At 46.3% G+C, this 26,683-nt stretch overlaps 2 protein-coding genes across 5 annotated transcripts in view; both read right to left on the reverse strand.

Annotated features, from left to right (window-relative positions):
• Positions 1–7,803: 7,803 nt before the first annotated feature.
• TMEM265 (transmembrane protein 265) lies at positions 7,804–11,526 on the reverse strand. The gene is made up of 3 exons (XM_053555202.1): positions 10,693–11,526; positions 9,554–9,724; positions 7,804–8,302 (listed from the first exon to the last, which is right to left on the reverse strand). Exons 2-3 carry the CDS (start codon positions 9,719–9,721, stop codon positions 8,141–8,143), a joined length of 330 nt encoding a protein of 109 aa, XP_053411177.1. The 5' UTR covers positions 9,722–9,724; positions 10,693–11,526; the 3' UTR covers positions 7,804–8,140.
• SRCAP (Snf2 related CREBBP activator protein) overlaps positions 11,279–26,683 on the reverse strand; it is a 42,704-nt gene continuing 27,299 nt past the window's right edge. For all 4 annotated transcript variants that reach the window (XM_053555003.1, XM_053555001.1, XM_053555004.1 and 1 more), the window contains 9 exons: positions 21,736–22,001; positions 21,395–21,597; positions 17,812–17,981; positions 17,466–17,662; positions 17,257–17,371; positions 16,920–17,039; positions 14,708–14,902; positions 14,473–14,556; positions 11,279–14,365 (listed from right to left, as the gene is read on the reverse strand). In XM_053555003.1, the coding sequence (XP_053410978.1) occupies positions 11,678–14,365; positions 14,473–14,556; positions 14,708–14,902; positions 16,920–17,039; positions 17,257–17,371; positions 17,466–17,662; positions 17,812–17,981; positions 21,395–21,597; positions 21,736–22,001 (4,038 nt within the window). In that variant the 3' untranslated portion in view covers positions 11,279–11,677. The remainder of the gene's footprint in view (positions 14,366–14,472; positions 14,557–14,707; positions 14,903–16,919; positions 17,040–17,256; positions 17,372–17,465; positions 17,663–17,811; positions 17,982–21,394; positions 21,598–21,735; positions 22,002–26,683) is intronic.

Here is a 26,683-nt window from a genome sequence, read left to right on the forward strand (position 1 = left end):
TGCCATGGCGTCATAATTTCCAGGCTTCACCAGGGGAAATACAAGATGAGTCTGGAGCAATGTGTGCCAAAAGTAAAGAATGACAAGAGAATTTATCAAAAGGGCACAGGACCTAGGTTGAAGGGGGTTCCACTGGTCAAAATCAGAGACAAAAATGAGAGGAGGGAGGCTTCTGATATGCTGCAAATGTTCCATTCACCTATCAGGTGTCCTCAAACTTTTTAAACAGGGGGCCAATTCACTGTCCCTCAGACCGTTGGAGGGCCGGACTATAGTTTAAAAAAAAAATATGAACAAATTTCTATGCACACTGCACATATCTTATTTTGAAGTAAAAAACAAAACGGGAACAAATACAATTCACACCGCTTCATGTGGCCCACAGGCCGCAGTTTGAGGACGCCTGACCTAGATGGTGATTACCTGGGTATATTTACATAAAAAGTCATCAAGCTGCACACTTAAGATCTGTGTTTTACTGTAAGTAAATTATACCTCAACAAAACATTTTTTTTTTTTTTTTTTTGTAGAGACAGAGTCTCCCTTTATGGCCCTCGGTAGAGTGCCGTGCCCTCACACAGCTCACAGCAACCTCCAACTCCTGGGCTTAAGTGATTCTCTTGCCTCAGCCTCCCAAGTAGCTGGGACTACAGGTGCCTGCCACAACGCCCGGCTATGTTTTGGTTGCAGTTTGGCCGGGGCCGGGTTTGAACCCGCCACCCTCGGTATATGGGGCCGGCGCCTTACTGGCTGAGCCACAGGCGCCGCCCTCAACAAAACATTTTAAGGATGACACTAATGGATATAATTGAAAGTCTGAAACCAAACTGACAGTAAAAATTTTAAGCAAAAAAACAAAAACAAACAAAACCACCTTTTTTTGAGAGAGAGTCTTACTCTGTTGCCCAGGCTGGAGTGCAATGACAGTGTTGTGAGCATAGCTCACTGTGCTTTTCAATTCTGGGGCTCAATCAATCCTGCCAAAGTGCTGGATTATAAGCATAAGCCACCAGTCTAAATTGAGGGATATTTTAAGAACTGGCCTTTCTTCAAAAAGGCCAATTAAAAAACAAAAAAAAAAAAGGCCAGCCATGATGGCTCTCACACCTGTAATCCCAGCACTTGGGAGGATAAGGCGAGTGGATTGCCTGAGCTCACTGGTTTGAGACCAGCCTGAGCCAGAGCGAGACCTCATCTCTAAAAAAATAAGTGGGCACGGGCGGCGCCTGTGCCTCAGTCGGTAGGGCACGGGCCCCAAATATCGAAGGTTGTGGGTTCAAACCCAGCCCAGGCCAAACTGCAACAAAAAATAGCTGGGCGTTGTGGCGGGCACCTGTAGTCCCAGCTACTCGGGAGGCTGAGACAAGAGAATCGCCTAAGCTCAGGAGTTGGGAGGTTGCTGTGAGCAGTATGACACCATAGCACTCTACAGAGGGTGACAAAGTTAAGACTGTCTCTACAAAAAAAAAAAAAAAAAAAGAAAGAAAGTGGGCATTGTGGCAGGCACCTGTAGTCCCAGCTACTTGGGAGGCTGAGACAAGAGAATCGCCTAAGCTCAGGAGTTGGGAGGTTGCTGTGAGCAGTATGACACCATGGCACTCTACTGAGGGTGACAAAGTTAAGACTGTCTCTACAAAAAAAAAAAAAGAAAGAAAGTGGGCATTGTGGCAGGCACCTGTAGTCCCAGCTACTTGGGAGGCTGAGGCAAGAGAATCGCTTAAGCCCAGGAGTTTGAGGTTGCTGTAAGCTATGACACCATGTCACTCTACCAAGGATGATAAGTGAGAGTCTGTCTCCCCCCGGACCCCCAAAAAGCCCAATAAAGGGCTGGGCACGGTGCTTAGTAATCCTAGTGCTCCGGAAGGCTGAGGTGGGAGGATCACTTGAGCCCAGGAGTTGGAGACCAGCCTGAGTAAAAGCAAATCCTCATCTCTACTAAAAAAAAAAAAGGAAAAAAGTTAGCCAGGGAGGTTGAGGCAGGATTGCTTGATCCCAGGAGTTTGAGGTTGCTGTGAGCTAGGCTGATAGTCCAGCACTCTAGCCCCGGCAAGAATAAGACACACTCTCTCTCCCTTTCATACACACACACACAAGCCAAGCACACTGGCACGTGCTTGTAGCCCCACCTACTTGGGAGACTGAGACAGAGGATCACTTGAGGGCAGGAGTTCAAGACCTCAGTGTGCTATGACTATGCCACTGCACTCAAGTCTGGGCAACATAGCAAGATCCATCTCTAAAATAATTAATACAATTCTTAAAAAACTTTAGCTCTCCTTCTCTCCCCCTCCCCCCAACCCTAACCCTATAAAATAGGAAAAAAAGAAAAAAAAATTTAAATATCACAAAGACAAAAAAGGATAAGGAGCTATTAAAATTGGAGACTAAAGAGAAATGAGAACTAAATACAGTTAAGGGTTGCCAGCTGGACCCTAAAGCAGAAAAGAAAATCTACAAAGCATGTTATTGGGACAAATGGAAAACTTGAATATAGACTATATTATCAGAAAATATATTGATGCTAACTTCTCTAAATTACATAATTGTATTAGAGTTACATGAGTAAATATACTTGTTTCTGTTTTTAGATCATAAAATCATTTTGGGATGAAGGGCCTGCAGATTATAATTTTTAAAAATTATAAATCTAAATGAAGAATATAAATTGTTTTATCATTTGAATTGCTTTCAAAGTAGAGCTGAAAAATAGCAAGAGGCTAGGTCTGGTGGCTCACTCCTAATCTCAGCATTTTGGGAGGATGAGGCAGGACTACTGCTTGAGTCTAGGAGTTTGAGACCAGCCTGGGCAACATAGTTAGTTATACTCCATCTCCCCATCTCTACAATAAAAAAAAAAAATAGATTTGGTGGTATCTGTAGTCCTAGCTACTCAGGTTAAGGCAGGAGGATTAGCGTGAACTCAGGATTTTGAAGTTGCACTACACCATGATTGCATCCCTGAGCAGCAGAGAGACACTATCTCAAAAAAAAAAAAAAAACCAACCCAAGAATTCATTTCATCTTGTCAGTTTAGGGCAATTGGATAGTCTCTTCTAGTAAACTGATATGATTAATAAAGCATTGGCTCACAAAGGTTTCTATAAAAATCTTTTCAAGACTTGGCACCTATGGCTCAAGCGGCTAAGGCGCCAGCCACATACACCTAAGCTGGTGGGTTCAAATCCAGCCTGGGCCCGCCAAACAATGATGACAGCTGCAACCAAAAAATAGTTGGGTGTTGTGGTGGGCGCCTGTAGTCCCAGCTACTTGGGAGGCGGAGGCAGGAGAATGGCTTGAGCCCAGGAGTTGGAGGTTGCTGTGAGCTGTGATGCTACAGCACTCTACCCAGGGTGACAGCTTGAGGTTCTGTCTCAAAAAAAAAAACAAAATAAAAAAACCCAACTTTTCAAAATGTGTTAACCTTTCTTTCATGATTTAGGAATTAGTAGAGTGAATCCAATAAAGTCATTATTTAAGAAGCAGTAAAACTCAAACTATGTGCACTAGAGTCAATTGAAAAACTGGCAGGTGGGCGGCGCCTGTGGCTCAGTGAGCAGGGCGCCGGCCCCATATACCGAGGGTGTCGGGTTCAAACCCAGCCCCGGCCAAACTGCAACAAAAAAATAGCCGGGCGTTGTGGCGGGCGCCTGTAGTCCCAGCTACTCGGGAGGCTGAGGCAGGAGAATCGCCTAAGCCTAGGAGTTGGAGGTTGCTGTGAGCTGTGTGACGCCACGGCACAATGGCAATAAAGTGAAACTCTGTCTCTACAAAAAAAAAAAAAAAAAGAAAAACTGGTAGGTGACAGTTGGGCAGCGCCTGTGGCTCAAAGGTAGGGTGCCAGCCCCACATGCCGGAGGTGGTGGGTTCAAGCCCAGCCCCGGCCAAAATCTGCAAAAAAAACCCAAAAAAACTGGCAGGTGTGGTGGTTCATGCCTATAATCCTAGCACTGTGGGAAACCGAGGTGGGAGGATTCCTTGAGCTCAGGAGTTCAAGATCAGCCTGAGCAAGAGTAAGACTCTGTCTTGACTAAAAATAGAAAAATTAGGCCTGTTTTTTGGCCTGTAGTTTCAGCTATTCTGGAGGCTGAGGCAGGAAGATGGTTTGAGTCCAGGAGTTTGAGGTTGCTGTGAGGAAGACCATGGCACTCCAGTTCCAGTGACAGAGTGAGACTCTGTCTCAAAAAAAAAAAAAAAAAAGGAGGGGGTGTGCTCAGCACCTTTGGCTCAGTGGCCAGGGCACCAGCCACATACATTCGAGCTGGCAGGTTCAAACTCAGCCCGGGCCTGCCTGCCAAACAATGACAACTACAACCAAAAATATATATATAGCTGGGCATTGTGGCAAGTGCCTGTAGTCCCAGCTACTTGGGAGGCTGAGGCAAGAGAACTGCTTGAGCCCAAGAGTTTGAGATTGCTGTGAGCTGTGATGCCACAACACTCTACCGAGGGTGACAAAGTGAGACTACTCTCTCAAAAAAAAAAAAAGAAGAAAAATTGATGGGCGGCACCTGTGGCTCAGTGAGTAGGGTGCTGGCCCCATATACAGAGGGTGGTGGGTTCAAACCCAGCCCTGGCCAAACTGCAACCAAAAAATAGCCGGGCACTGTGGCGGGCGCCTGTAGTCCCAGCTGCTCGGGAGGCTGAGGCAAGAGAATCGCCTAAGCCCAAGAGCTAGAGGTTGCTGTGAGTCCTGTGACGTCATGGCACTCTACCAAGGGCGGTAAGTGAGACTCTGTCTCTACAAAAAAAAAAAGAAAAATTGATGTAATGTGCAGGCAGCACCTCACACCAATTAAAGCAGAATTTCTGCGAAATAAAGCTCAAGCATGAGTTTTTGTTTTGTGTTTTTAAAGAGACAGTCTTGTCCGCTAGACTGGAATTCAGTGGCCTAATCACAGCTCACTGCAACTACCAACTCCTCAAGTGAGCTAGCCTTCTAATCCAAGTGGGTAGAACTTACATGTGTATGCCACTGTACCCAGTTAAATTTTTTTTTTTGAGATAAGAGTCTCACTTTTGGCATCATAGCTCACAGCAACATCAAACTCTTCGGCTCTAGCAATCCTTTTTTCTTAAGCCTCCTGAGCAACTGGGACTATAGGCACTCACCACAACGCCTGGCTATTTCTTTTAGAGATGAGGTCTCACTGTAGCTTAGGCTGATCTTGACCTCCCAAGCTCAGGCAGTCTACCTGCCTTAGCCTCTCAGTGTGCTAGAATTACAGGTAAGCCACCAGGTCCAGCTTAGATTTTTAATTTTTTTGTGGAGACAGGGCCTCACTTATGTTTCCCAGGCTAGCACTGAACTCCTAGCCTCAAGCAATTCTCCTGCTTTGGCCTCCCAAACTGCTAGGATTACAGGAATACACCAACCCATAACTTACTTTTTAAGGCTCCCCAGGTTGTTCCATCGGGAAGCCAAGGTTGATAACCGCCCTATCTATGGCTTCTAGAGAACCAACAATGGATTCTCTTCACTTTTCCTTCCTGGAGCACTTTGGAACCTTGTCTTCAGTGTGCACATCTCTAATTCCTTTAGGTACACTGCTGTGCTCTGAATTATAAGGTAAACAAAAAATTTCATTTCCAGGGCACATGTATTCCAAGGGACACATAGAAAAATGTCCATAGCAGTATGGCTCATAATATCCCCAAATTGGAAATACCCAAAGTCCATATCCATTTTAACATAAACTGTGATATAACATGTAACAGAATTCTATACAGTAATGAAAACTACAGCTATACCAAATATTGATGAATCTCAATGTTAAGAAGCTGAACATAAAATACTTGATACTTAATTCCACCACAGACAAAATTAAACTACATTATTAGAAATTAAGAATGATATTTACGGGCGGCGCCTGTGGCTCAGCGAGTAGGGCGCCGGCCCCACATGCCGAGGGTGGCGGGTTCAAACCCAGCCCCGGTCAAACTGCAACAACAAAAAAAAATAGCCGGGCGTTGTGGCGGGCGCCTGTAGTCCCAGCTACTAGGGAGGCTGAGGCAAGAGAATCGCGGAAGCCCAGGAGTTAGAGGTTGCTGTGAGCCGTGTGACGCCACGGCACTCTACCCGAGGGCGGTACAGTGAGACTCTGTCTCTACAAAAAAAAAAAAAAAAAAAAAAAAAAAAAAAAAGAATGATATTTACGGGCAGCGCCTGTGGCTCAGTGAGTAGATGCTGGCCCCATATACCAAGGGTGGTAGGTTCAAACCCAGCCCCGGCCAAATTGCAACAAAAAAATAGCCGGGTGTTGTGGCAGGCGCCTGTAGTCCCAGCTACTTGGAGGCTGAGGCAAGAGAATCGCCTAAACCCAGGAATTGGAGGTTGCTGTGAGCTGTGATGCCATAGCACTCTACCGAGGGTGATAAAGTGAAACTGTCTCTATTAAAAAAAAAAAAAAAAAAAGGGCGGCGCCTGTGGCTCAAGGACTAGGGCGCCAATCCCATATGCCGGAGGTGGTGGGTTCAGGCCCAGCCCCGGCCAAAAAAAAAAAAAACATTTGTTAAAAAAAAAAAAAAGAATGATATTTACCTGTGTGAAGAAAGGAAGAAATGATTGGGATGGTTACAAAAGAGGCTTAGAATGATGGCAGTGTTCAATTTCTTGACTGAATGGTGGTTCTTCAGATATTTACTGTATTAATTTATTGACATGTATACTTGTTTTAGGTACCTTCCTGTGTATGTTATACTTCACCATTTTAAAAAATGTTTAAAATGTTCTGAGGCCCAAAATAAAAGATATGAAAATTCATTATAATCATATTAATCTCCATATACAGGGTGGTTGTTGCTGTTATTAAACTCTTTCACTCCTCTCTCAGTTCTGGAACCAAACTGTGTCGGTTCAATCTCAGCTCTGCCATTTACTGAGTAAACCTGGGCAAAGCTGAGTCTGTTTCCTCAATTATAAAATGAGAACAATGGTCACTTCTATTGAATGACTGTAAAGACTAAAGAAGTTAAGAAATATAAGTGCTTAGGGCGGCGCCTGTGGCTCAGTCGGTAGGGCGCCGGCCCCATATGCCGAGGGTGGCGGGTTCAAGCCCGGCCCCGGCCAAACTGCAACCAAAAAATAGCCGGGCGTTGTGGCGGGCGCCTGTAGTCCCAGCTACTCTGGAGGCTGAGGCAAGAGAATCACGTAAGCCCAAGAGCTGGAGGTTGCTGTGAGCTGTGTGACGCCACGGCACTCTACCGAGGGCAGTAAAGTGAGACTCTGTCTCTACAAAAAAAAATAAATAAAATAAAGTGCTTAAAATAGCCTAGGATACAGTAAGCAATCAACGGCAGCTGCTGCTACTACTCTTTTCCTGCCTCAGGGTCTCTGTTGATGTAAAAGGGAGAAGCTGGAGTCTTTCCAAGAAGAGAAACTTCCAGAAGAAGAAAAAAAAATCATTTCCTGGGCGGCGCCTGTGGCTCAGTGAGTAGGGCGCCAGCCCCATATGCCGAGGGTGGCGGGTTCAAACCCAGCCCCGGCCAAACTGCAACCAAAAAATAGCCGGGTGTTGTGGCGGGCGCCTGTAGTCCCAGCTGCTCGGGAGGCTGAGGCAAGAGAATCGCTTAAGCCCAAGAGTTAAGAGGTTGCTGTGAGCTGTGTGACGCCACGGCACTCTACCCGAGGGCGGTACAGTGAGACTCTGTCTCTACAAAAAAAAAAAAAAAAAAAAAAAAATCATTTCCTTCTCTTGGAGTTCCTACGTGAGGTGAGATGCAAGCTTCTGCCATCAGTCAGATGTCCAGTTTGGCTCTCAACAAGGGACCAAGGGAAAGTAGGGGAAGAAAAATTAGACAGCAACATTTCACCACTAAAAAAGGCTTTTATTACAAAACAAACTCTAATAAAATTAGGCCTGGTCTTCAACCCTTCCTGTGGGTAGAGGCCCCTAGGATGGGGTGGGTGGAGTGGGGGAAATAGAGGGTAGCGGGCACTGAAAGAACAGAGCAGGCTGACCTCCCCTCATCAGTTTCAGCTGCTACTCTCGTTTTATAAAGGGCTAGAAGAGCTCCTCCACAGCCCCTTGAGAGTCCCCATCCTTCCAACCAAGAAGGACCACTGCTGTCACCGGACCTTAGCAATGCCGTAATTGCAGGATCCAGGAGATCTCGGTTGGCTCTCAGCAGAGGCCACTCAGGGTCACTCAGCCTGAGCGATGGCGTAGGAGAGCAGCCACAGCAGCAAGGGGCCCAGAATGAGGACAGCAAGCCAGACAGCAAAGCTGGCCAGGATGAGCCTCCGGGCCCTGGCCCCCCAGTGTAATGCCTCCTCGGACCGGCCTGCCTTATGCCGCTCTTCCGCCTGTGGAGGCAGGTTCTTGGTTAGGTACTCCCCCTGCTTCTGACCCAAAGTGCCCATTATCCCACTTGCCTCCCTACCCCTGTCATAACCCAAAACTTTACACTCGAACCCTCTACTTCCCATTCCAGTTTATGTCTCCCACCCCTCACCTGCAAAGTAAGGTATCCAGTGTGTCTTGCTGACTTTTTAGGGTGAAAAGTGCTCTTTTGAGCTATGGGTAGCTCAAAAGATCACATATGGGAAAATACTTTCCAATTCTTTTATTCTCCATTTTTTCCTATTCATCTCAGATTGAAACAGGAAGCCTGGAGTATTTCACTCACATCAATCAAACACCACCTCATTCATAGCCCAATTGACCTCATCTTTTTCATCACTAAGGAGCCTTTTTATGATTTTACCCTAATGAAACCCAGAAAAATACATACAGAGTTAAGAAAATTCTAACACGATATTTAAGTTAGCCTCTGAACAAACTGCTCTCCTAACTGTTCAGGTGCATTCAGCCTTGCCTCTCCAATTCACCCTCCACGTTGGCCTTGAGCGGATTTTTCTAAAACACAACTCTGACCATGTCACTCCTGCAAAAGCCCCTCAATGTTTCCCCAGGACTTACCAGAGACCCATGGGAATTTGGGTCCTCTGGCTTCACCTCTATTTTTCACTGGTCCAACTATGCTGAATACCCTGTTTTCCCGAAAATAAGACATCCTCCGAAAATAAGACCTACTTACAGGAAAGATAAGCCGTCCCCTGAAAATAAGACCTAGTGCATCTTTGGGAACACACCTTAAAATAAAGACACTGTCTTATGTTTGGGGAAACAGGGGAGTATAGGCCTTGTACACACTGCTCTCTTTACCTTGGAATACCCTTTCATCCATTAACTTGTCCTTTAAGGTTATTTTACTGTCACCTCCCCTAGGATGCCTTTACAGTACTCTACCATACATACATAATCACACAGATATATCCTCTCTGGCTCCTAGAGGATCCTGTGCTGGTTCTATCCTAGCACTGATGAATCACATTCTAGTAATTACCCATTTTCACTGCCATCTCTTTTCATTAGACTATGGGTCCTTTGATGATAGGAACCATACCTTGTTCTTATTTCTGGCACTAGGCCCAGAGCCAAGCAGTAATGGTGGGTAATTACTATTTGATCAATGCAGATAAATCAGACACACGAAACCATTGCCTTATACCCACCCACCCACTCCCCACTCCCATAGGAATGGCAGTCCTCACCTTGATGGCAAATACAAGAGCCATGACTCCCAGGCAAGAGCAGCCACAAATTATGCTAGTAGCTGCCAAGTAGCGGAGGCGGAGCCAGCAGCAGCGGATGGGGAATGGGGAATGAGCAGCTTCCAAGTTCCCCACCAAGGTCTCCACTGCCATCTCCTCGTCCTCCATGACCTGTGGGTGACACAGGGTACTCATAAGCTCAACAACTGAGCCCTTGGCCTGGCTTGCTCAAACTCCACCCCCTCTGTCCTCCTTGCCTAGCCCAACTCTTAGGAATGCTGCCTTACTGGGGAATTCCTCTAGTGACTCATAGACCAGGAGAGGAATTGTGTGGCTGGATGTCTTTTCCCTGGACTTAAGGTTCTGAGTCTTGGAAGGAAAGCCAGTGTGAACATGGCATTATCCATATTATTTACTGTTTTGACAAATGTGAAGAAGGAAAAAGGTAAGTGCACACCTAGGAGACATAAAAGCTGTTATGAATCTGAGACTAAGTGATTTTAACTTGCGTTTCAAAGGGTTCTAAAATTCCCTTAAATTCCCCAGATGCTGTCCCATGTGTATTGAGGGGTCAAAGAACAGAGCCCTTGGCCCACTTTAAGCAGGGTAGCCATCGTTTCACATAAAAACACAAGTTCTGGAGATGGAGGAAAGGAAGGAAAAAGTACCCTTTTTTATAGTTGAAACTGAACATCAGACTTTACTTCCCCAGATTGGGGCTTCCTTTGCTATGCTACCTCCCTGTTGCCTTTCTCCCTTTTAATCCAGGCCACACAACAGAATTAAAGTAACACATTGAGTCCGAATGACCTCATTACCCACACAAAACCTAAACAACATCTCCCCATTTCTCAGGTCCTCTAACCTCTAGCATCAAACCACATTTACACCCTTATTTCCAACCATTCCCAGACAACCTAGATAAAAATCAAATCACCTGTAGTTCCCTGAACACACATTAAGAAAGGATAGAAAGGGTGAAAGGGGAAAGACAAGCAAAGAATGATGTATGCTAAAAAGCTGCAAGTATGTAGATATGAGGCAATAACTTAGGTGAGGAAACAAAGTTACCAAGGGGAAAACAAGGAGAGGGTCCAGGGAGTTGGTCAGAAATTGTAAAAATGAATAGGGCCTCTTACCTGGCTATAGACCTTGAGGAACTGTGAGTTTCGGCTCCTGCCTCAGGTTTGATTTAGCTTGGGTGGTGATGTAGCTGACTCAGGGCGCCAAGCCAAGCCCAGGGGTGGGGTTGGGTGGCCAGCCACCTGAAGAACCCCAGGAGCTAGGAAGGGAGGTGTGGCTGACTCAAACCAGTTTGGCTAGATGGAGAGCAGGGGAGGGCCAAGGGATGGAGCAACTGGAGGTAGGATGCCTGCCTTCTGGAAAGACTGAAAGGAAGCACCTGAGCAAGAGGGATAAAAGGGAAAAGTCTGAGGCATCAGAGAGCTCTAAGGGAAAGTCCAGGAACCATGGAAATAAAAGAAAGGGAGAGGAAAAGTATGTCTGAGTGACTTAAAACTGAAACTAGGGAAAGGCACCCTACTAGGAAATCAGATTTGCCAGACCTCCCTCTTCTTGGGTAGAGATTTTTGCCTTAAGTTATATAATCCCAGGTTAGAGATCAGGTACTAGGGTCTTTGCAAGATCAAGAGAGGAGGAAAATGATGCCCAAGGTCCCACCCAACCCTCCACCAGACCAGAAAATCAGAAGCCTCCTTACGCGGATGCTCGTACAGAAACTAAGTTTATTATTTTTTCTTCTTAAAAAAAAAAAAAAAAAAGAAAAAACCTCATTGAAGAGAAGCCCCTCCCCCTTCCCCTAAAGGTGGGGGGCTGTGAAAGATAGCTGGGGAATCAAGTACAAGGGGGTGGGGACAGAGACTATCTTGCCACCCTTAACACTGCCCAGCCACATGGGGTGGAAAGGAAGGGGGATTGTGTTAAGCCCCGTTTCCATGACAACCAGTTGCCTACCCCCTACTTTGGTGGAAAGAAGGGAGAAGACCCCTATGTCTCCCTGGAGGCTTTCCCCCTCAAAAGACTTCAAGTAGTGGTTAACAGAGTCAGGCCTGGTCATGGAGGGAGAGCGGCCATGGTGGAAAGCCTAGGTGGAGGGGCAACCACTCACGTCTTGGCCTTGCGGCCTCTGTGACTAATGGTAGGGCCAGGCAGGTGGGGAAGGGCGCTGCTGCGCAGGATGCGCTGGTCCCCTTGGTTGGTGGTCCCAAGCCTGCGGGGGCCAGGCCGTCGCCGTGGGGTCCCGTCCCCTTCTTCCTCCTCCCCTGAGGCTTCAGCCTCAGACTCTTCTACTGAACCCTCAGGTCCCAGGGGACTTGGAGGCTGTAGGCGGCCCCGCTTTGCCAGCCCAGAACCCCCACCAACTGGGGTCCCTGCCCGTTTGCGAGGCACCTTCTCAGTCTCTAGTGGGGGGACTAGAGACCCTGGACGCAGCCGGGTCGAGCGCAGTTTTGGGGCTAATGAGACCACAGGAGATGTCAATTCCAACCCGCCTGGCCCGCTATCTGCTAAATCCAGGTCATCCTGAATTACAGCCACCACCATGGACCCTTCACTCTTTCGTCCTCTAGTTCCCTCAGCTTCAAGTCGAAGGCGGGCCAGGCGGGTGAGGGGGCGGCTTCCATCCTCATCAGAGGAACTACCCTCACTTTCCCCCTGGCCCTGGGGTTGCCGCCGCCTCCCCAATCCACAGCTCTCGAGGACAGAAGTGCTGTCACGATCCAAGACAGGAAGGTGGCTGGGCCGAGGTGATGGTGGATTCTTAGGAGGTCGGCCCCTCTTCCGCTTCGGTGGGGACGTTGAAATAGTGACAGTGGTGACAGTGTTGGTAATAGTAGCAGTGGGACAGGCTAGCAGTGGTGGGAGTGGTGGCAGGGGTGGTGGTAATGGCAGTTGCTGTGTCCGACTCTCTAAGTTGCCATCCCCTGGAGAGGAAATGGTCCCGGGGATGGGCAAATCTCGTGCCTTAGGGGGTCGCCCTCGCCTTCTCTTCTCCACAGGTGACAGGATGATGGACTCAGGTCTGTGAACTGGTGGGGATCCAAGAGGCTGGGACCCAGACATTAGCTGTGACCCCAGGACAGGCTCTGCAATAATCAGGGTTTCAGTCCCAGAGACTGGGTCAGCCCCATTGGTTTTTCCCTTAGAGATGGATGAGGGTGTCTCATCCACACCTATCCCAGCATCTGCTGGAGATCTAGTCTTCTTGGGGGGCCTCCCCCGCCGACGTTTCACAGCAGGTGGGGTGATGGCAAGCAGTGCCCCTTCTCCATTCTCTGAGCTGCTCCCACCAGTCCCTCCCAGCTCAATGCAACGACGAGCTATGAAAGGCTGCTGGGTTGGAGTAGGCAGTGAGGATGGGGGCACAGCTTCAGAGAGTCCACTGGTGGGAGGTGAAGATTCTGGCCCTGACATGCTGCGGGTAGATGGGCTTCCTGGGCTGGCACTAGTCTCAGAGACCCCAGGCACCAGGGTACTGGCAGTTCCCCGTTGTTGTCGCCGTCGCCGCACTAGTTCCTTTTCCTCTACCACAGTTACTAGCCGTCCGGGCAGCTTGCGAAGAACTTTGGGGCCTGGAGGTTGCCCCGGTCGACCAGCACCCTGACCCCTAATTTCTACATCAGCACTGGTGCGACGCCGAAGGGGTCTGGCAGGTGAAGGACCCTCGGGTGAAGAGGTGGTGGAAGATGAGGTTGATGGGGCTGTGACCTCGGCTGTAACAAGTTCCTGTGGCTTCTCTGGGCTAGAGATTGGGGTCTGGGCTTCCACTAGCTCTTCTGAGTTCCTGTCAGCTTCCAATGGCTCCTGAAATGGCTCATCAGATGCTGCTGAGGATTGGAGCTCCAGCCCGTTGCTCTCACTCAGACATGTGGGCAGCTCCTCACTTTCAGATGACACTGTGAGGATGGTCCCCTCAGTAGAATCTGTAGGTATCTCCTGCTCTTGACCATTGGGGACATTGCCATCCTTCAGGGTTGGGCTAGGTGCAGAAGGGGCAAGTGAAATATTCTTCTCTGATACAGGTAGGATCTCAACAGTAACTGGCAATAGATCCTTAGGGGGCACAAGAGTAAGTGAGGTGGTCTCAGAACTGGCCATGCCACACAGCCCCACAGACTCTGTAGATGCCAATGCCTGTGCACACAGTTCTGCCCCAGGCTCTAAGCCCAAGGGCAGGTTGGTGACTGAAGGAGAGACAAGCATAGGAGGTGGACCAAGCAAGAGAGGAGAGGAAGGAATTAAGAGAGAGGTTTGGGCTGGTGGTGGGGTATGAGCTGGTGGAGGGGTACAGGCAGGAGGCGGGGTACAGGCAGGAGAGGAACAAGATGGAGGAATCTGCAAAGAAGGTGGAGAGGGAGAAGGTAAGATATGGACAGGAAGAATGGCTATTGGATTTGGAGCTGAAATGGGTATTGGGACAGAGACTGGGACAGGGACAGGAACTGCAGCAGGAGCTGAAGCTGGAGTGGGTCGAGGCCTAGGTGCTGGCCTGAGAACTCGCTCCCTGGCTGGGCTGCAGCGGGGGGGCATGGTGGTGTTGCGGGCATGATGGGTAGATGTGGCAGGAGTGTGGTTTGCCCCTTGAATTTCAGCCCGGGCTCCACGAAGACGCTCACTGACACGAGTTCCTGGCCTCTCAGGGGCCTTGGCCTTCTTACTACGCCGGTGGCTACCTCCACCAGTCCCACAAGAAATCTCATCCCCAGCCCCTGGCCCCTCCTCCTCCTCTTGGGGTAGGCGGAACACCTCCTCCTTAGCTTGGTCAAGGTCTTTGCGGGCAGCTTCCACTTGCTCCTACCAATAAAAGAACACAAAGGTACTCAGGAGGAGGAGAACAGGGCAGACAATGAGTAGAAGTTTGCAGCTTTCCACTGCCAGCTCTACCTGCTAAAACTACTCACTTCTGCCTGCTTGAGTTCCTCTCGGCTCACCTCTTCCAATGAGGCTTCCAGAAATTTCATGGCATAGCGCTCAATGGGGGTCAACTGCAGAGAGAAGCAGTGGTAATGAACATAGGTTCCTAGAGCCCAGGGCTCCATCACTCTTGTTTACTACCAGGTAAGACAGAGGAGGGCCATGAGCCCAGGGAAAGGGTTAAGGAAGGTAAGGTCCAGAACTAGCAGGTATAACACTGACCTGTTCTACAAGAGCAGCAATTTCCTGCTCAGCCCGGGACATCTCCTCATCATCAGCCCCAGGTCGACCAGCTTCCTCTCCCTCTCCAGCAGGAAACCCATCATTCTCATTAAATTCTGCAAGCTCAGCCACCTGTTCAGCCTTGGCCTGGGTGGCTGCACGGATATCCTCTTCATCCTCTGCACGACACAATGCCTACAAGGGTATAAATGAGGGAAAAAATAACACAAGACTTAAAGAACTTTATATTCTTTTTTTGGGTGGGGGGAAGCTCTTGCTCTGTTGCCTAGAGTACAGTGGTACCACCACTGCTGGGCTCAAGTGATCCTCCTGCTTTAGTCTCCCAAAGTGCTAGCATTGCAGGCAGGAGCCATATGCCTGGCCTTACATTCTTTGATTTGATTCTGGCATAAATTCAAGACCAACTTTACACCAAAACAGTTCACAACAGAACTCAACAACCTTCTGAGCCTCTAGAGTTACCAAAGCAACTCAGTGGTCCACAAAGGATTTCAGCAGGACTCCCACTAGGCACAAAATAACTACTTTAGAGATCCCTAGCTCTACTTCCTTTCCTTTAGAGTCAGCCTTGGATTTTTCTTAACGGGGTGGAAAAAGATTTGAATATCTAAAAACCTATAATTCGTTTTTGCTCTCACATACCTCAGGACAACATACAAATCACATCTGATCTTTCCTTGGGAGATGAATAACTAGAGAGCTCACATCAAACTCAATGAGGAAAATAGACTAGAGCACATTCAATAATGAGAAGGCGGCATTTAATAAGGAAAAACATGAGCTACATGTATAGTTCCAGTCTATATTTGAAGAGCTTGGAAAGAATATAAAGCTCAGATCCAAACCCCCAAAATTATCAGATTTTTGAGAAGCCTAGGAATTATCCTTTTAAAATCACCAAGTGATTCTACTCCACCCCAATGTTTGTAATAGTGTTTTACATCACATACAAAGAACTTCTTACATTGATTTTACCATTATTATTATTATTATTGAGACTGTTTTACTTTGTCCCCCTCGGTAAAGTACTGTGGCATCACAGCTCACAGCAACCTCTAATTCCTGGGCTGAGGCGATTCTCTTGCTTGAGCTTCCCTTGTAGCTGGGACTACAGGCACCTGCCACGATGCCCGGCTATTTTTTTTGTTGTAGTTTAGTTGGATTCGAACCCCCACCACCCTTGGTATATGGAGCCTGTGCCCTACCCACTGAGCCACAGGCTCTGCCCTTACTATTTAATTCTAAGTTATAGGCTAGGCACAATGGCTTACACCTATAAGGAGGTAAACTCTGGGAAGGTGAGGTGGGATGATCCCTTGAGCTCAGGAATTCAAGACCAACCTGAGCAAGAGTGTGAGACTCCGTATCTACTAATAGAAATATTAGCTGGGTGTCATAGCAGCTGCCTTGTAACCTGTGCTCCTTAATATTTGTGTTAGCCAGGCAAGGATGAACTAGCCCCAGCTACTGGGGAGGCTAAGGCAGGAGGATCACTTGAGCCCAGGAGTTTGAGGTTGTTGCTATGAGCTAGGCTGAGGCTATGATAGTCTATCCTGGGCAACAGAGCAAGACTCTGTATCCAAAAAAAAAAAAAAAAAAGTTTTGATTTCCTTCCCATTAGTATTTCAGGAAAGTACAAAGTAGAAAATCAGGATCAGAAGAACATTAAGTTTGTAACTTGGCTTAACCCTCTTTTCTATGAAATGGGGTATTTTGCTCTGTGTAGTGGCATGATCAGAGCTCACTGCAGCCTCAAACCTCTGGGCTCAAGTGATCCCCCTACCTGAGCCTCCTAAGTAGCTGGAACTAAGGTGTGTTGTCACCATGCTATGTATAGCGAGGGTCTCACTATGTTGCCCAAGCTGTTCTCGAACTCCTGGCATTAAGCGATCCTCCCACCTTGGTCTCCTAAAGTGCTAGGGTTATAGGCAAGAGACGCCCTTGCCCAGCTAACAAACACAATTATTAAGAAGCACTGATAAAATTCAATCCCAAAACTGAGAACTCTAAATTTTTTTTTCTACTAAATCATGTGAACCAATAAGCAATATACTTACAACTATCAAAGGCTAACTGTAATCTGGGAAGAAGTAGAAACAGTTCTTTCCTCTTGGATAAACTCAATAGACTAATGAAAGACAAAATATACTATAAGCATTAGCTCTACTTAGGGACTGCCCACTCTTTTCACCTGTTCCAGAATATGGGTCTGCTTGCTGGCCACAGTCTCCTCTTCTTCTTCAAGAGCAGAGGGAACAGATGAGCCAGATGGCTCCTCCAGAGGCATATCAAACAGCTCTCGGATGGTCTGCTATTGGACAGAACAGAGAGAAAAGTATCAGAGTCAATAGAATGCTAGTCCTAGGTCTACAGAATTGAGGCTGATAGCTCTTAGAAGTATTAGAGGTGCCAATGGTTAGAAAAGCAGGTTTGTGAAGGCCAGAGCAGCCCACTTAAATAAGCAAAAAGAACTCCAACAGGCATAGCAGTTCTCTTCTGCACAGGCTGGAAGATCTTACTTGTAGTACCTGTTTAAAATAGGCTGTGGTGAAATTGCCTCCCTCAATGGCCATGTCTCCCAACATTCTCTTCTGATTTGCCTTTTTTAGGATGTTTTCCTCCACTGTTCGTTCACTGATAAGCCTAGGGAGTGATGGAGGCCATGTGTAAACAGACAAATATATCAAGGAATCCCTATCAGTGAAGGTAAGTAAGGTGAGGGAAGACTAGGCAATACCTATAGATGTGGACATCTCGGGTCTGGCCAATTCGATGACAACGATCCTGGGCTTGAGCATCCATGGTAGGATTCCAGTCGCTATCATAAAAAACAACAGTGTCTGCTCCTGTCAGGTTCACACCCACACCCCCACTCCGAGTTGAAAGGATGAAGCAGAATATACGTTTGTCTGCATTGAACCGTTCCATCAAGGCCTGGAAAGAAATGGAAAAACATATATTATTGGGAAATTTATCTCCAAAAACAATTCAAAGGCTTAATGAGGCCCCTTTGGATGCCCACAGCCTAGGAAAAAGAGTCAGAAACTGAGGTAAGCCTCTAAAGGCTGCAGAGACTGGATTACCTGTCTCTGTTCAACTCTAGTAGAACCATCCAGACGCAAGTAGAGATGGCCATGGTAAGTGAGAAACTGCTCCAATACGTCTAGCATTCGGGTCATCTGGGTAAAGATGAGCACTCGGTGGCCCTCCGCCTTGAGCTGCCGCAACAGCACTGCCAACGTTTGCAACTTTCCTGAAGAGATACGAAGGGGTTTAGGGAGCTAGTTATAAGCTGGAATGAGTAGAATACTTAGCACTAAAAAGTTACGGCTGAAAAGCAACCAAGGATTTATATCAAGATTTTAGTTAGCCTTGGGGATCAAAATATTTAATGCCATACATTTTTTTCCTGTATGGGTTCCACTCTTATCTGCTCCTGCCTGGATCTATCTTCTCTGAGATAAACTAGGGTTAAGGAAATACAGACCATCAAAGGGAAAAAAGAATCCTTAATAGTTTATAAGCAAGAGTTTTGTGTCATTGTTTTCTGAGACAGGATCTTATTCTGTCACCCAGACGTAAATGCAGTGGCATGATTTGCCTTTTTTAGGATGTTCCCCATGGTTCATTCAATGGTAAGGTGATGGAGGCCATGTATAAACAGCCAAATGTATAAAGGAATCCCTATCAGTAATCTCTGCAACTCACTGTAACTACCAACTCCTGAGGTCAAGTAATCCACCTGCCTCAGGCTCCCTAATAGCTGGGACTACAGGTGCCTATCACCAAGCCCCACTAATGAGTAAAAGATCTCTGAATACTCCAAGAGTCACTTGCTGAAATACAGAATAGAGGGGGCGGCACCTGTGGCTCAAAGGAGTAGGGCGCCGGCCCCATATGCAGGAGGTGGCGGGTTCAAACCCAGCCCCAGCCAAACACTGCCAAAAAAAAAAATAATAAATAAATAATAATAAAAGTTTAAAAAAAAAAAAAAAGAAATACAGAATAGAATCAACAAATCCATGGTTGCAGCTTACAGATAGGAATTTGAAGTCAAAGATCGGAACCACTGGCTCAGCACCCGTAGCACAGTGGTTACAGCACCAGCTATATACACCAAGACAGGTGGGTTCGAACTCAGCCCAGGCTAGCTAAACAATAACGACAACTACAACAAAAAAACAGCTGTTGTGGTGGGCGCCTGTAGTCCCAGCTACTTGGGAGGCCGAGGCAAGAGTTTCGCTCGAGCCCAGGAATTTGAGGTTGCTATGAACTGTGACGCCACGACACTCTACCAAGGGTGACACACTGAGACTCTGTCTCAAAAACAAAACAAAAAACCAAAGATTGAAACCATAGAGTCAGATAGAATCTTTTGAGGTTATCTAGTTCAATCTCCCTTGATCAAACACAGAAATGACATCTACAATGTTTCTGGTAAGTCAGTTGGAACACTTAAATGGCAATTTTAATTTATCTAATCTGCTTTCAAATATATGAATAAAACTTCTTATATTCTGGCTCAGTGCTCATAGCACAGTAGTTATGGCACTGGCCACATGCACGGTGGCTGGCGGGTTTGATGCCATAGCCCTCTACCCAGGGCGACATACTAAGACTGTCTCTAAAAAAAAAAAAAGATTCTGATATTCTAGGAAATCAAGAAATATTTAAACATGTTACTACAGAAATGTCTGGAGCGGCGCCTGTGGCTCAGTGAGTAGGGCGCTGGCCTCATATGCCAAGGGTGGCGGGTTCAAGTTCAAACCCAGCCCCAGCCAAACTGCAACAAAAAAATATCCGGGTGTTGTGGCAGGTGCCTGTAGTCCCAGCTGCTTGGGAGGCTGAGGCAAGAGAATCGCGTAAGCCCAAGAGTTAGAGGTTGCTATGAGCTGTGTGACATCATGGCACTCTACCTGAGGGCGGTACAGTGAGACTCTGTCTCTACACACACAAAAAAAGAAATGTCTGTATAGCACTGTGGCAGAAACTGTTATCTCTTGTCCAATAGCCATTTTGGGGTAATAGAACCTGACTAACACTGTGAACATATGGCAGAGATCTCTTGCTCCCAGGAGAGACAGGCCACAATCCAAAGCTGGGAAATCAATCAACGTTGGTCTAAATAAGCCAGAGTTCCTCTTTGCTATTCCTTTTTCAGTGATTTAGGGATGGGCACATGGCCAAGTCTGAGCCAATGAGATGTAAAGCAAAGTCATCTGGAAAAGCTTTCTTTTCCACAAAAAAGGAAAAGTGCTTCTTAAGAGTATTTGGTCTCAATTTTTTGTTCCCTGCTTAGAAGATTGGTGTGCTCCCTGGAATTATGGCTGCCACCTAAGCATGAGAACAAAAAGATAAAGGCTAGCCTAGCACAGGTGGCTCACACCTGTAATGCTATCATTTGAGGAGCCAAAGAGAAGGGTTGCCTAGGGCAAGTGGTTAAAGACCAGTCCGAGTAACATAGCAAGACCCCAACTCTCAAAAAAGAAAAGAAAAAAAAAATTAGCCAGGCACAGGTGGCACATGCCTGTAGTCCCTGCTACTCAGGACCCCGGGGCAGGAGGATCACTTGAGCCCAGGAGCGTGAGACTATGGCGAGCTATAATAACATCACTGCACTCCAGCCTAGTAGCACAGAAAGGACCATGTCTCAAAAAGAAAAGTAAAAAAAGATAAAAGCAAAAGGTAGTATGGCAGCTGGGTATGGTGGTTCACACCTATCATCCTAGCACTTTGGGAGGCTGAGGCAGGAGGATTGCTTGAGGTCAGGAGTTCAAGAACAGTCTGTGGAACAGAGACCCCTATCTCTATAAAAACAATTAAACAATAAAGATGGTATAGCAAGGTAGAAAGATAAGAAGGTCCTGGCTCCCTAAAAAATATTAAGCTAGTGAATAGGACACACACCACTATTCTCAGAATTTCTCATTAAATGAACACAAATGCTCTTGTTGAACCCACTGTTGGCTGGTTTGCTGTTACTTGCAGCCAAATGCAAATTAACAATGCAAGTAACCAATAAAAAGGACCTCACCTTTTCTCAGACTAAAATTTATTATTTACTGTGCAGTCTTACACCACCACACCTCTTCCCACAAATCTAAAAACTGTGCTGCCTCACTTGCTGTTGTACCTCAAATAATTAGAAAATATGAAAAGTGCTCATAATTGGGCGGTGCCTGTGGTTCAGTGGGTAGGGTGCCAGCCCCATATGCTGAAGGTGGTGGGTTCGAATCCAGCCCCGGCCAAAGTGCAACAAAAAATAGCCGGGTGTTGTGGCAAGCGCCTGTAGTCCCAGCTACTCGGGAGGCTGAAGTAAGAGAATCGCCTAAGCCCAGGAGTGGGAGGTTGCTGTGAGCTGTGATGCCACAGAACTCTATCAAGGGCAATAAAGTGAGACTCTGTCTCTTAAAAAAGAAAAATTTTCATAAAATGACCACTAAATAACAGCATGTATGTCCAATGTCCATGAAAGTTTAATTTATAAATGCTAAGAATCCATCAAAGGTGTACATTTCTCCATCTTGCCAATAAGCACATCCTAAAAAACTATAATTCTTTACAGAAATCCCTCGAGACCTTATGTGCAGCATCCTTCTGATATACTAGTCTTGCTACTAAGAAAGGTAAAGATGTCAAGGGTCCCACACTGGCCAATGAACTCACCACAATCATACTGGATGAGTCTCAAGTCAGGGAACTGGGTTCGCATGTTACACACAATACGGTGCAAAGGACGAGCCCGGGGCCACAGCTCACAGGCCAACTGCTCCTGGAAGGCTGCCTGACGTGGAGCCAGCCAAGGAGGTGGGTGGCAGGCATGCAGGGAAGGGGGAGGTGCCTCCACAGGAGGCATGACAAAGATGAACCTGTGAAAGGAAGAAGGCAAGTAGTATAAAGATGGGACTCTGAAATGGCCCAGCAGTTAACACCTTCACCAGCCCTAAGCACTACATCCACTCTGAGGCCCCAAGACCCACTCCCCATTAGCACTTAGCCCCGCCAACCTCTCAATGATTTCTGACAGCTGGTCTAGTCGTTGCTGGGGAAACAGTACAGCCCGGTGGGCAGCCTCAGTATAAGTCCAAAAGGTGGGGTGGCTGGGACCAGGAGAACGAGGACCGATGGGGCTGGCAACAGGTTGGGGCAGGGTACAGAAATTCAGGACTTCAGTCCCATACACAGGTGCCAGGGCCCCATGAGTCTCACTAAGTTGGAAAATCCGTTCTAGGCGTTCAGACCGCTGCCGCTTCCGCTTTTCCTCCAAAGAATCCTAGGAATTAGAGGGGGAAAAAAAGCAAGTAGTGTCAACAGGCCCTATCAAAGCCTTATAGAAAATGCAACTTCTTCCAAGACAGAAATAATCTATAGAAACCATGAGATTAAAAAACACACTATGCTTTTTGTAGTTTTCCAAGTTGTCAATGAACTGTTAAAGGAAATAGCTTCTGTGCAAGAGAAAATTGATCTTCCCTTGCATGTTACCAAAGCAGAATGTCTTTAATATACAAAATTAAGACCTGCATATCCTGGCTAGGTGAGGTGGCTCACACCTGTAATCTTAGCACTCTGGGAGGATTGCTTGAGCTTAGGAGGAGCTGCTATCTCTAATAAAAATTGAAAAAACTGACCAGGCACTGTGGTGGCTGCCTACAGTTCCAGCTACCCAGGAGGCTGAGGCAGAAGGAATGCCTGAACCTAGGAGTCTGAGGTTGCTATGAGCTAGACTGACAGCATGGCACTCCAGTGTGGGCAACAGAGTAAGATTCTGTCTCAAAAAAAAAAAAAAAAAAAAAAAGAAAGAAAAATAGGCTTGGCGCCCATAGCTCAATGGTTAGGGCACCGGCCACATGCACTGGGGCTGGTAGGTTCAAACCCAGCCAGGGCCTACTAAAACAACAATGACAACAACAACAAAAAAACAGCCAGGTGTTGTGGCGTGTGCCTGTACTGGGAGGCTGAGGCAAGAGAATCGCATAAGCCCAAGAGTTTGAGGTTGCTGTGAACTGTGACACCATGGCACTCTACCGAGGGTGATAGTGAGACTCTTATCTCAAAGAAAAGAAAAAAAATCTGCATATCCAGCAAGGTCACAGAATGGATGATTTGGGGACTTTTGCTATACAACACTCAAAACAGACTAACATCTTCTTGTGGTAGGACCAAAACAATTACTAGAAGCCTTCTTTATTTTATTTTGATCTTGGTTGTTTTTTTTTTTTTTTTTTTTGTGGTTTTTGGCCGGGGCTGGGTTTGAACCCGCCACCTCCAGCATATGGGACCAGCGCCCTACTCCTTGAGCCACAGGTGCTGCCCCTTTATTTTATTTATTTATTTATTTATTTTTTTTGGCGGGGCTGGGTTTGAACCCACCACCTCCGGCATATGGGACCGGCGCCCTACTCCTTGAGCCACAGGCGCCGCCCCCCTTTATTTTATTTTGAGATAGTATCTGTTGCCCTCGATAGCAGGCCGTGGCATCACAGCTCACAGCAACCTTAAATTCTGGGGCTTAAGTAATTTACTTGCCTCAGCCTCCCAAGTTGCTAGGACTACAGGCACCTGCCATAATGCCTATTTTTAGAGACGAGGTCTCATTCTGGCTTAGGTTGGTCTCGAACTTGTGAGTTCAGGCAATCCATTTGCCTTGGCCCCCCAGAATGCTAGATTATAGGCGTGAGCCACGGCGCCCAGCCCCTCAGCTCCTTTTTCTATAGAAGCCTTCTACAAATTGCTGACCAGGATACAGAGGGGCTACACAAATTCCCAATAGGTTTTTGCCAATGGCCAGAATGGAATATGTGGGACTGGAGAACTAACCAGACATCCAGGTTATCATCACCCGAAAGAGAAAAAAAGTGAATCTGGCAGTCAAGAAATGACTCTTACCCAATCCATTCTTCTCTCTGTGCTTGCAGTTTCAGTCTAATATCTAACTTTCCTTTGTAGCACTCATCACACTTGTAATTTTACATTTGTATGATTATTTGATACATCTACTTACATTACAAGCCCCATATAATAAGGGTAATATCTAACCTTGCTCAATATTATCAACTAATATCCAGCTCAGTATCTAGCACAAAGTAGGCTGTCAAAAAATATATCTGTTAATAGAATAAACAACTGAGGAAGACCAGACCCCAGGAGATGGTCCTGAAAAGAGCAGTGCCCTAAATCACTCTTCCTGACTGCTAACTTTAGACTTTACCTCTTGGCTTAGGTACTCTAAATGAAGGAGAAAAAAAATCACTAGGAGAAGAAAAACCAATAGAAGCCAGCTCCCAATACGGTAGCAAAAGATAAAGTATTTGTAACAAACTCTTACAAGTCAATAAGGAAAAGACAACCAATTTCTCAGAAGAGCAAAGGAGACCAGGCATGAAGGTTCACACTTATAATCCCAGCACTCTGGGGGGCCAAGCTCGCAGGAGGATTGCTGGAGGCCAGGAATTAGAGACCAGCTTTAATAAGAATGAGACCCTGTCTCTACAAAAAAATAAATAAATAAATAGAAAAATCAGCCAGGCATGGCAGTGCGTGCTATTTGGAAGGCTGAGGCAAGATCACTTGAGCCCCAACGTTTGAGGCTGTAGTGAGCTATGATGCCATTGCACTCTAGCCTGGGTGAGAATGAAACCATCTCAAGTAAATAAATAATAAAAGGATTGGAACAGACATTTCTTCAAAGATATACAAATGGCCAACAACCATATGAAAAAATATTCAATAGCCAACATGAAAATAAAAACCGTGATAAAATACCACTTCACACCCACTAGGATGCATACAATCGAAAAGACAAATACCGGGTGGCAAAAACGTGGAAAAACTAGAACCTTCACAGACTGCTGGTGGGACTATCACATGGGGCAGCTACTCTGGAAAAGTTTGGCAGTTCCTCAGTTAAACATAGTTGCCACAAGACCGAGGAATTCTCCTGGGGACACATCTCAGAGAAACTGAAAATACCTGTGCATGAAATGTTCATAGCAGCATTATTCTTAAGAGACAAAAAGTGGAAATACCCCAAAATGCCTCCATCAACTGATGAATCAATAGATAAAATATGGTATATCCACACAATGAATTATTATTTAGGAAATGAAATACTGATATAAGCTATAACACAATAAACCTCAAAAAACATTACACTGAGTAAAAGAAGCTAGTCATAAAAGACTATATATTATATGACTTTATAGGCAAATCCAGGGAGACAAAAAATAGATCAGCAATCATTCAGAACTAGAGGGATGGAAGAATTAGGGGATGATGCCTAAGGGTTCAGGGTTACTTTCTGGGCCCATGAAAAAGCTCTAAAGTTGACTGTGGTGATGGTTGCACAACTCTATGAATATACTTAAAAAGTCACTGAATTGTACACTTTAATTGGGTAAACTGTACAGTGTGTGATGTATAAGTCAAGCTGTTTAAGGATAAATGGTGGCAAAAAGCCATTACCTAACATGAAATACTAAATACTAAAAGCTATTACTTACAGAGCAATCAAAATTCAGCACAGACTATGGGCTGCTATCTGCTATCCTTGGGTTAAGATGGGCTCTCCTCCCTCTACTACACGTATCTACTTCCAAAAAGCCAGAACCAACCTGGCTGCATCAAGAACAGATCAAAGGTGAAGTCTGTGGCACTGGTAGAGTATGGGACTAGGGTTGAAGCAAACAATAAGCAGCAGCTCTGATGTACGAAAAGTAAGAGGGCCTTGGAGGGATCTTTCTTCGCATTAGTTCCTGGGCTCCTTAGTCTAAGCTGAGCTGTAAGTTTAACTTAGCCACATTATATAGGAGAAAGTAGAGGAGAAAAATGGCTACCAGAATGCATCTGATTAGATAGGAAACATGAAGGTAAAAAAACTGAAATATATAACTGTCGAAGTCAGAAACTCACAATCATTTTTTTTTTTTTTTTTGAGAGAGAGTCTCACTTTGTTGCCCTTGGTAGAGTGCTGTGGCTTAAAAGCTCACAGCAACCTTCAGCTCTTGGGCTAGGGTGATTCTCTTGCCTCAGCCTCCCGAGTACCTGGGACTACAAACGCCCGACACAATGCCCGATTATTTTTGTTGCAGTTGCCACTGCTGTTTTAGCCGGCTGGGGTCGGGTTTGAAACCGTCACCCTCAGTATATGGGGTCGGCGCCCTACCTACCAAGCCACAGGTGCCACTCAGAAACTCACAATCTTTAAGAAACTAGTAGATGTCAATCAAAATTCCATGGTGTCATCTACCCCTTGTACAAAAGAAATTCATGTAACCAAAACAATTGTACCCCATAATATTCTAATAAAAAATAAAAATAGGGGCCAGGTGTGGTAGCTTATGCCTGTAATCCTAGCACTCTGGAAGGCCGATGTGGGTGGATTGCCTGAGCTCACAAGTGCAAGACCAGCCTCGAGCCAGACCCCATCTGTAAAAATAGCCATGCGTTGTGGCAGGCACCTGTAGTCCCAGCTGCTTGGGAGGCTGAAGCAAGATAATTGCTTGAGCCCAAGAGTTTGAGGTTGCTGTGAGCTGCGATGTTACAGCTCTCTACCAAGGGTGACGATGTGAGACTGTCTCAAAAAAAAAAAAAAAAGTAATAAAATAAAAATGAAAAAAAAAATTTTTTTAGGGCAGTGCCTTTGGTAAGGGACTGGTCCCATTATATCGAGGGTGGCAGGTTCAAACCAGGTCCCAGCCAAACTGAACCAAAAAAATAGCCAGGCGCTATTGTGGGCGCCTGTAGTCCCTCAGGAGGCTGAGGCAAGAGAATCGCCTAAGCCCAGGAGCTAGAGGTTGGTGCGAGCTGTGCGACGCCATGGCACTCTACCGAGGGCGATAAAATAAGACTCTTGTCTCTACCAAAAAAAAAAAAAAAAAAAACTTTGATGGTTTTACCAAAACATCCTCCTGTCTCTGAGGACTGCCTCTTGTGGGGAAGAGGAAAAAGCAATGG

Source organism: Nycticebus coucang, chromosome 12, assembly GCF_027406575.1.
Source record: "Nycticebus coucang isolate mNycCou1 chromosome 12, mNycCou1.pri, whole genome shotgun sequence".
Lineage (NCBI taxonomy): Eukaryota > Metazoa > Chordata > Mammalia > Primates > Lorisidae > Nycticebus > Nycticebus coucang.

What these genes read in the sequence shown, in the direction of transcription:
- TMEM265 (XM_053555202.1), bottom strand. Translation starts at nt 9,721, where the DNA reads ATGGAGGACGAGGAGATGGCAGTGGAGACCTTGGTGGGGAACTTGGAA. An exon ending in CTCTTGTATTTGCCATCAAG is followed by an intron (nt 8,303 to 9,553) that starts GTGAGGACTGCC and finishes CTGCCTCCACAG; the next exon opens with GCGGAAGAGCGGCATAAGGC.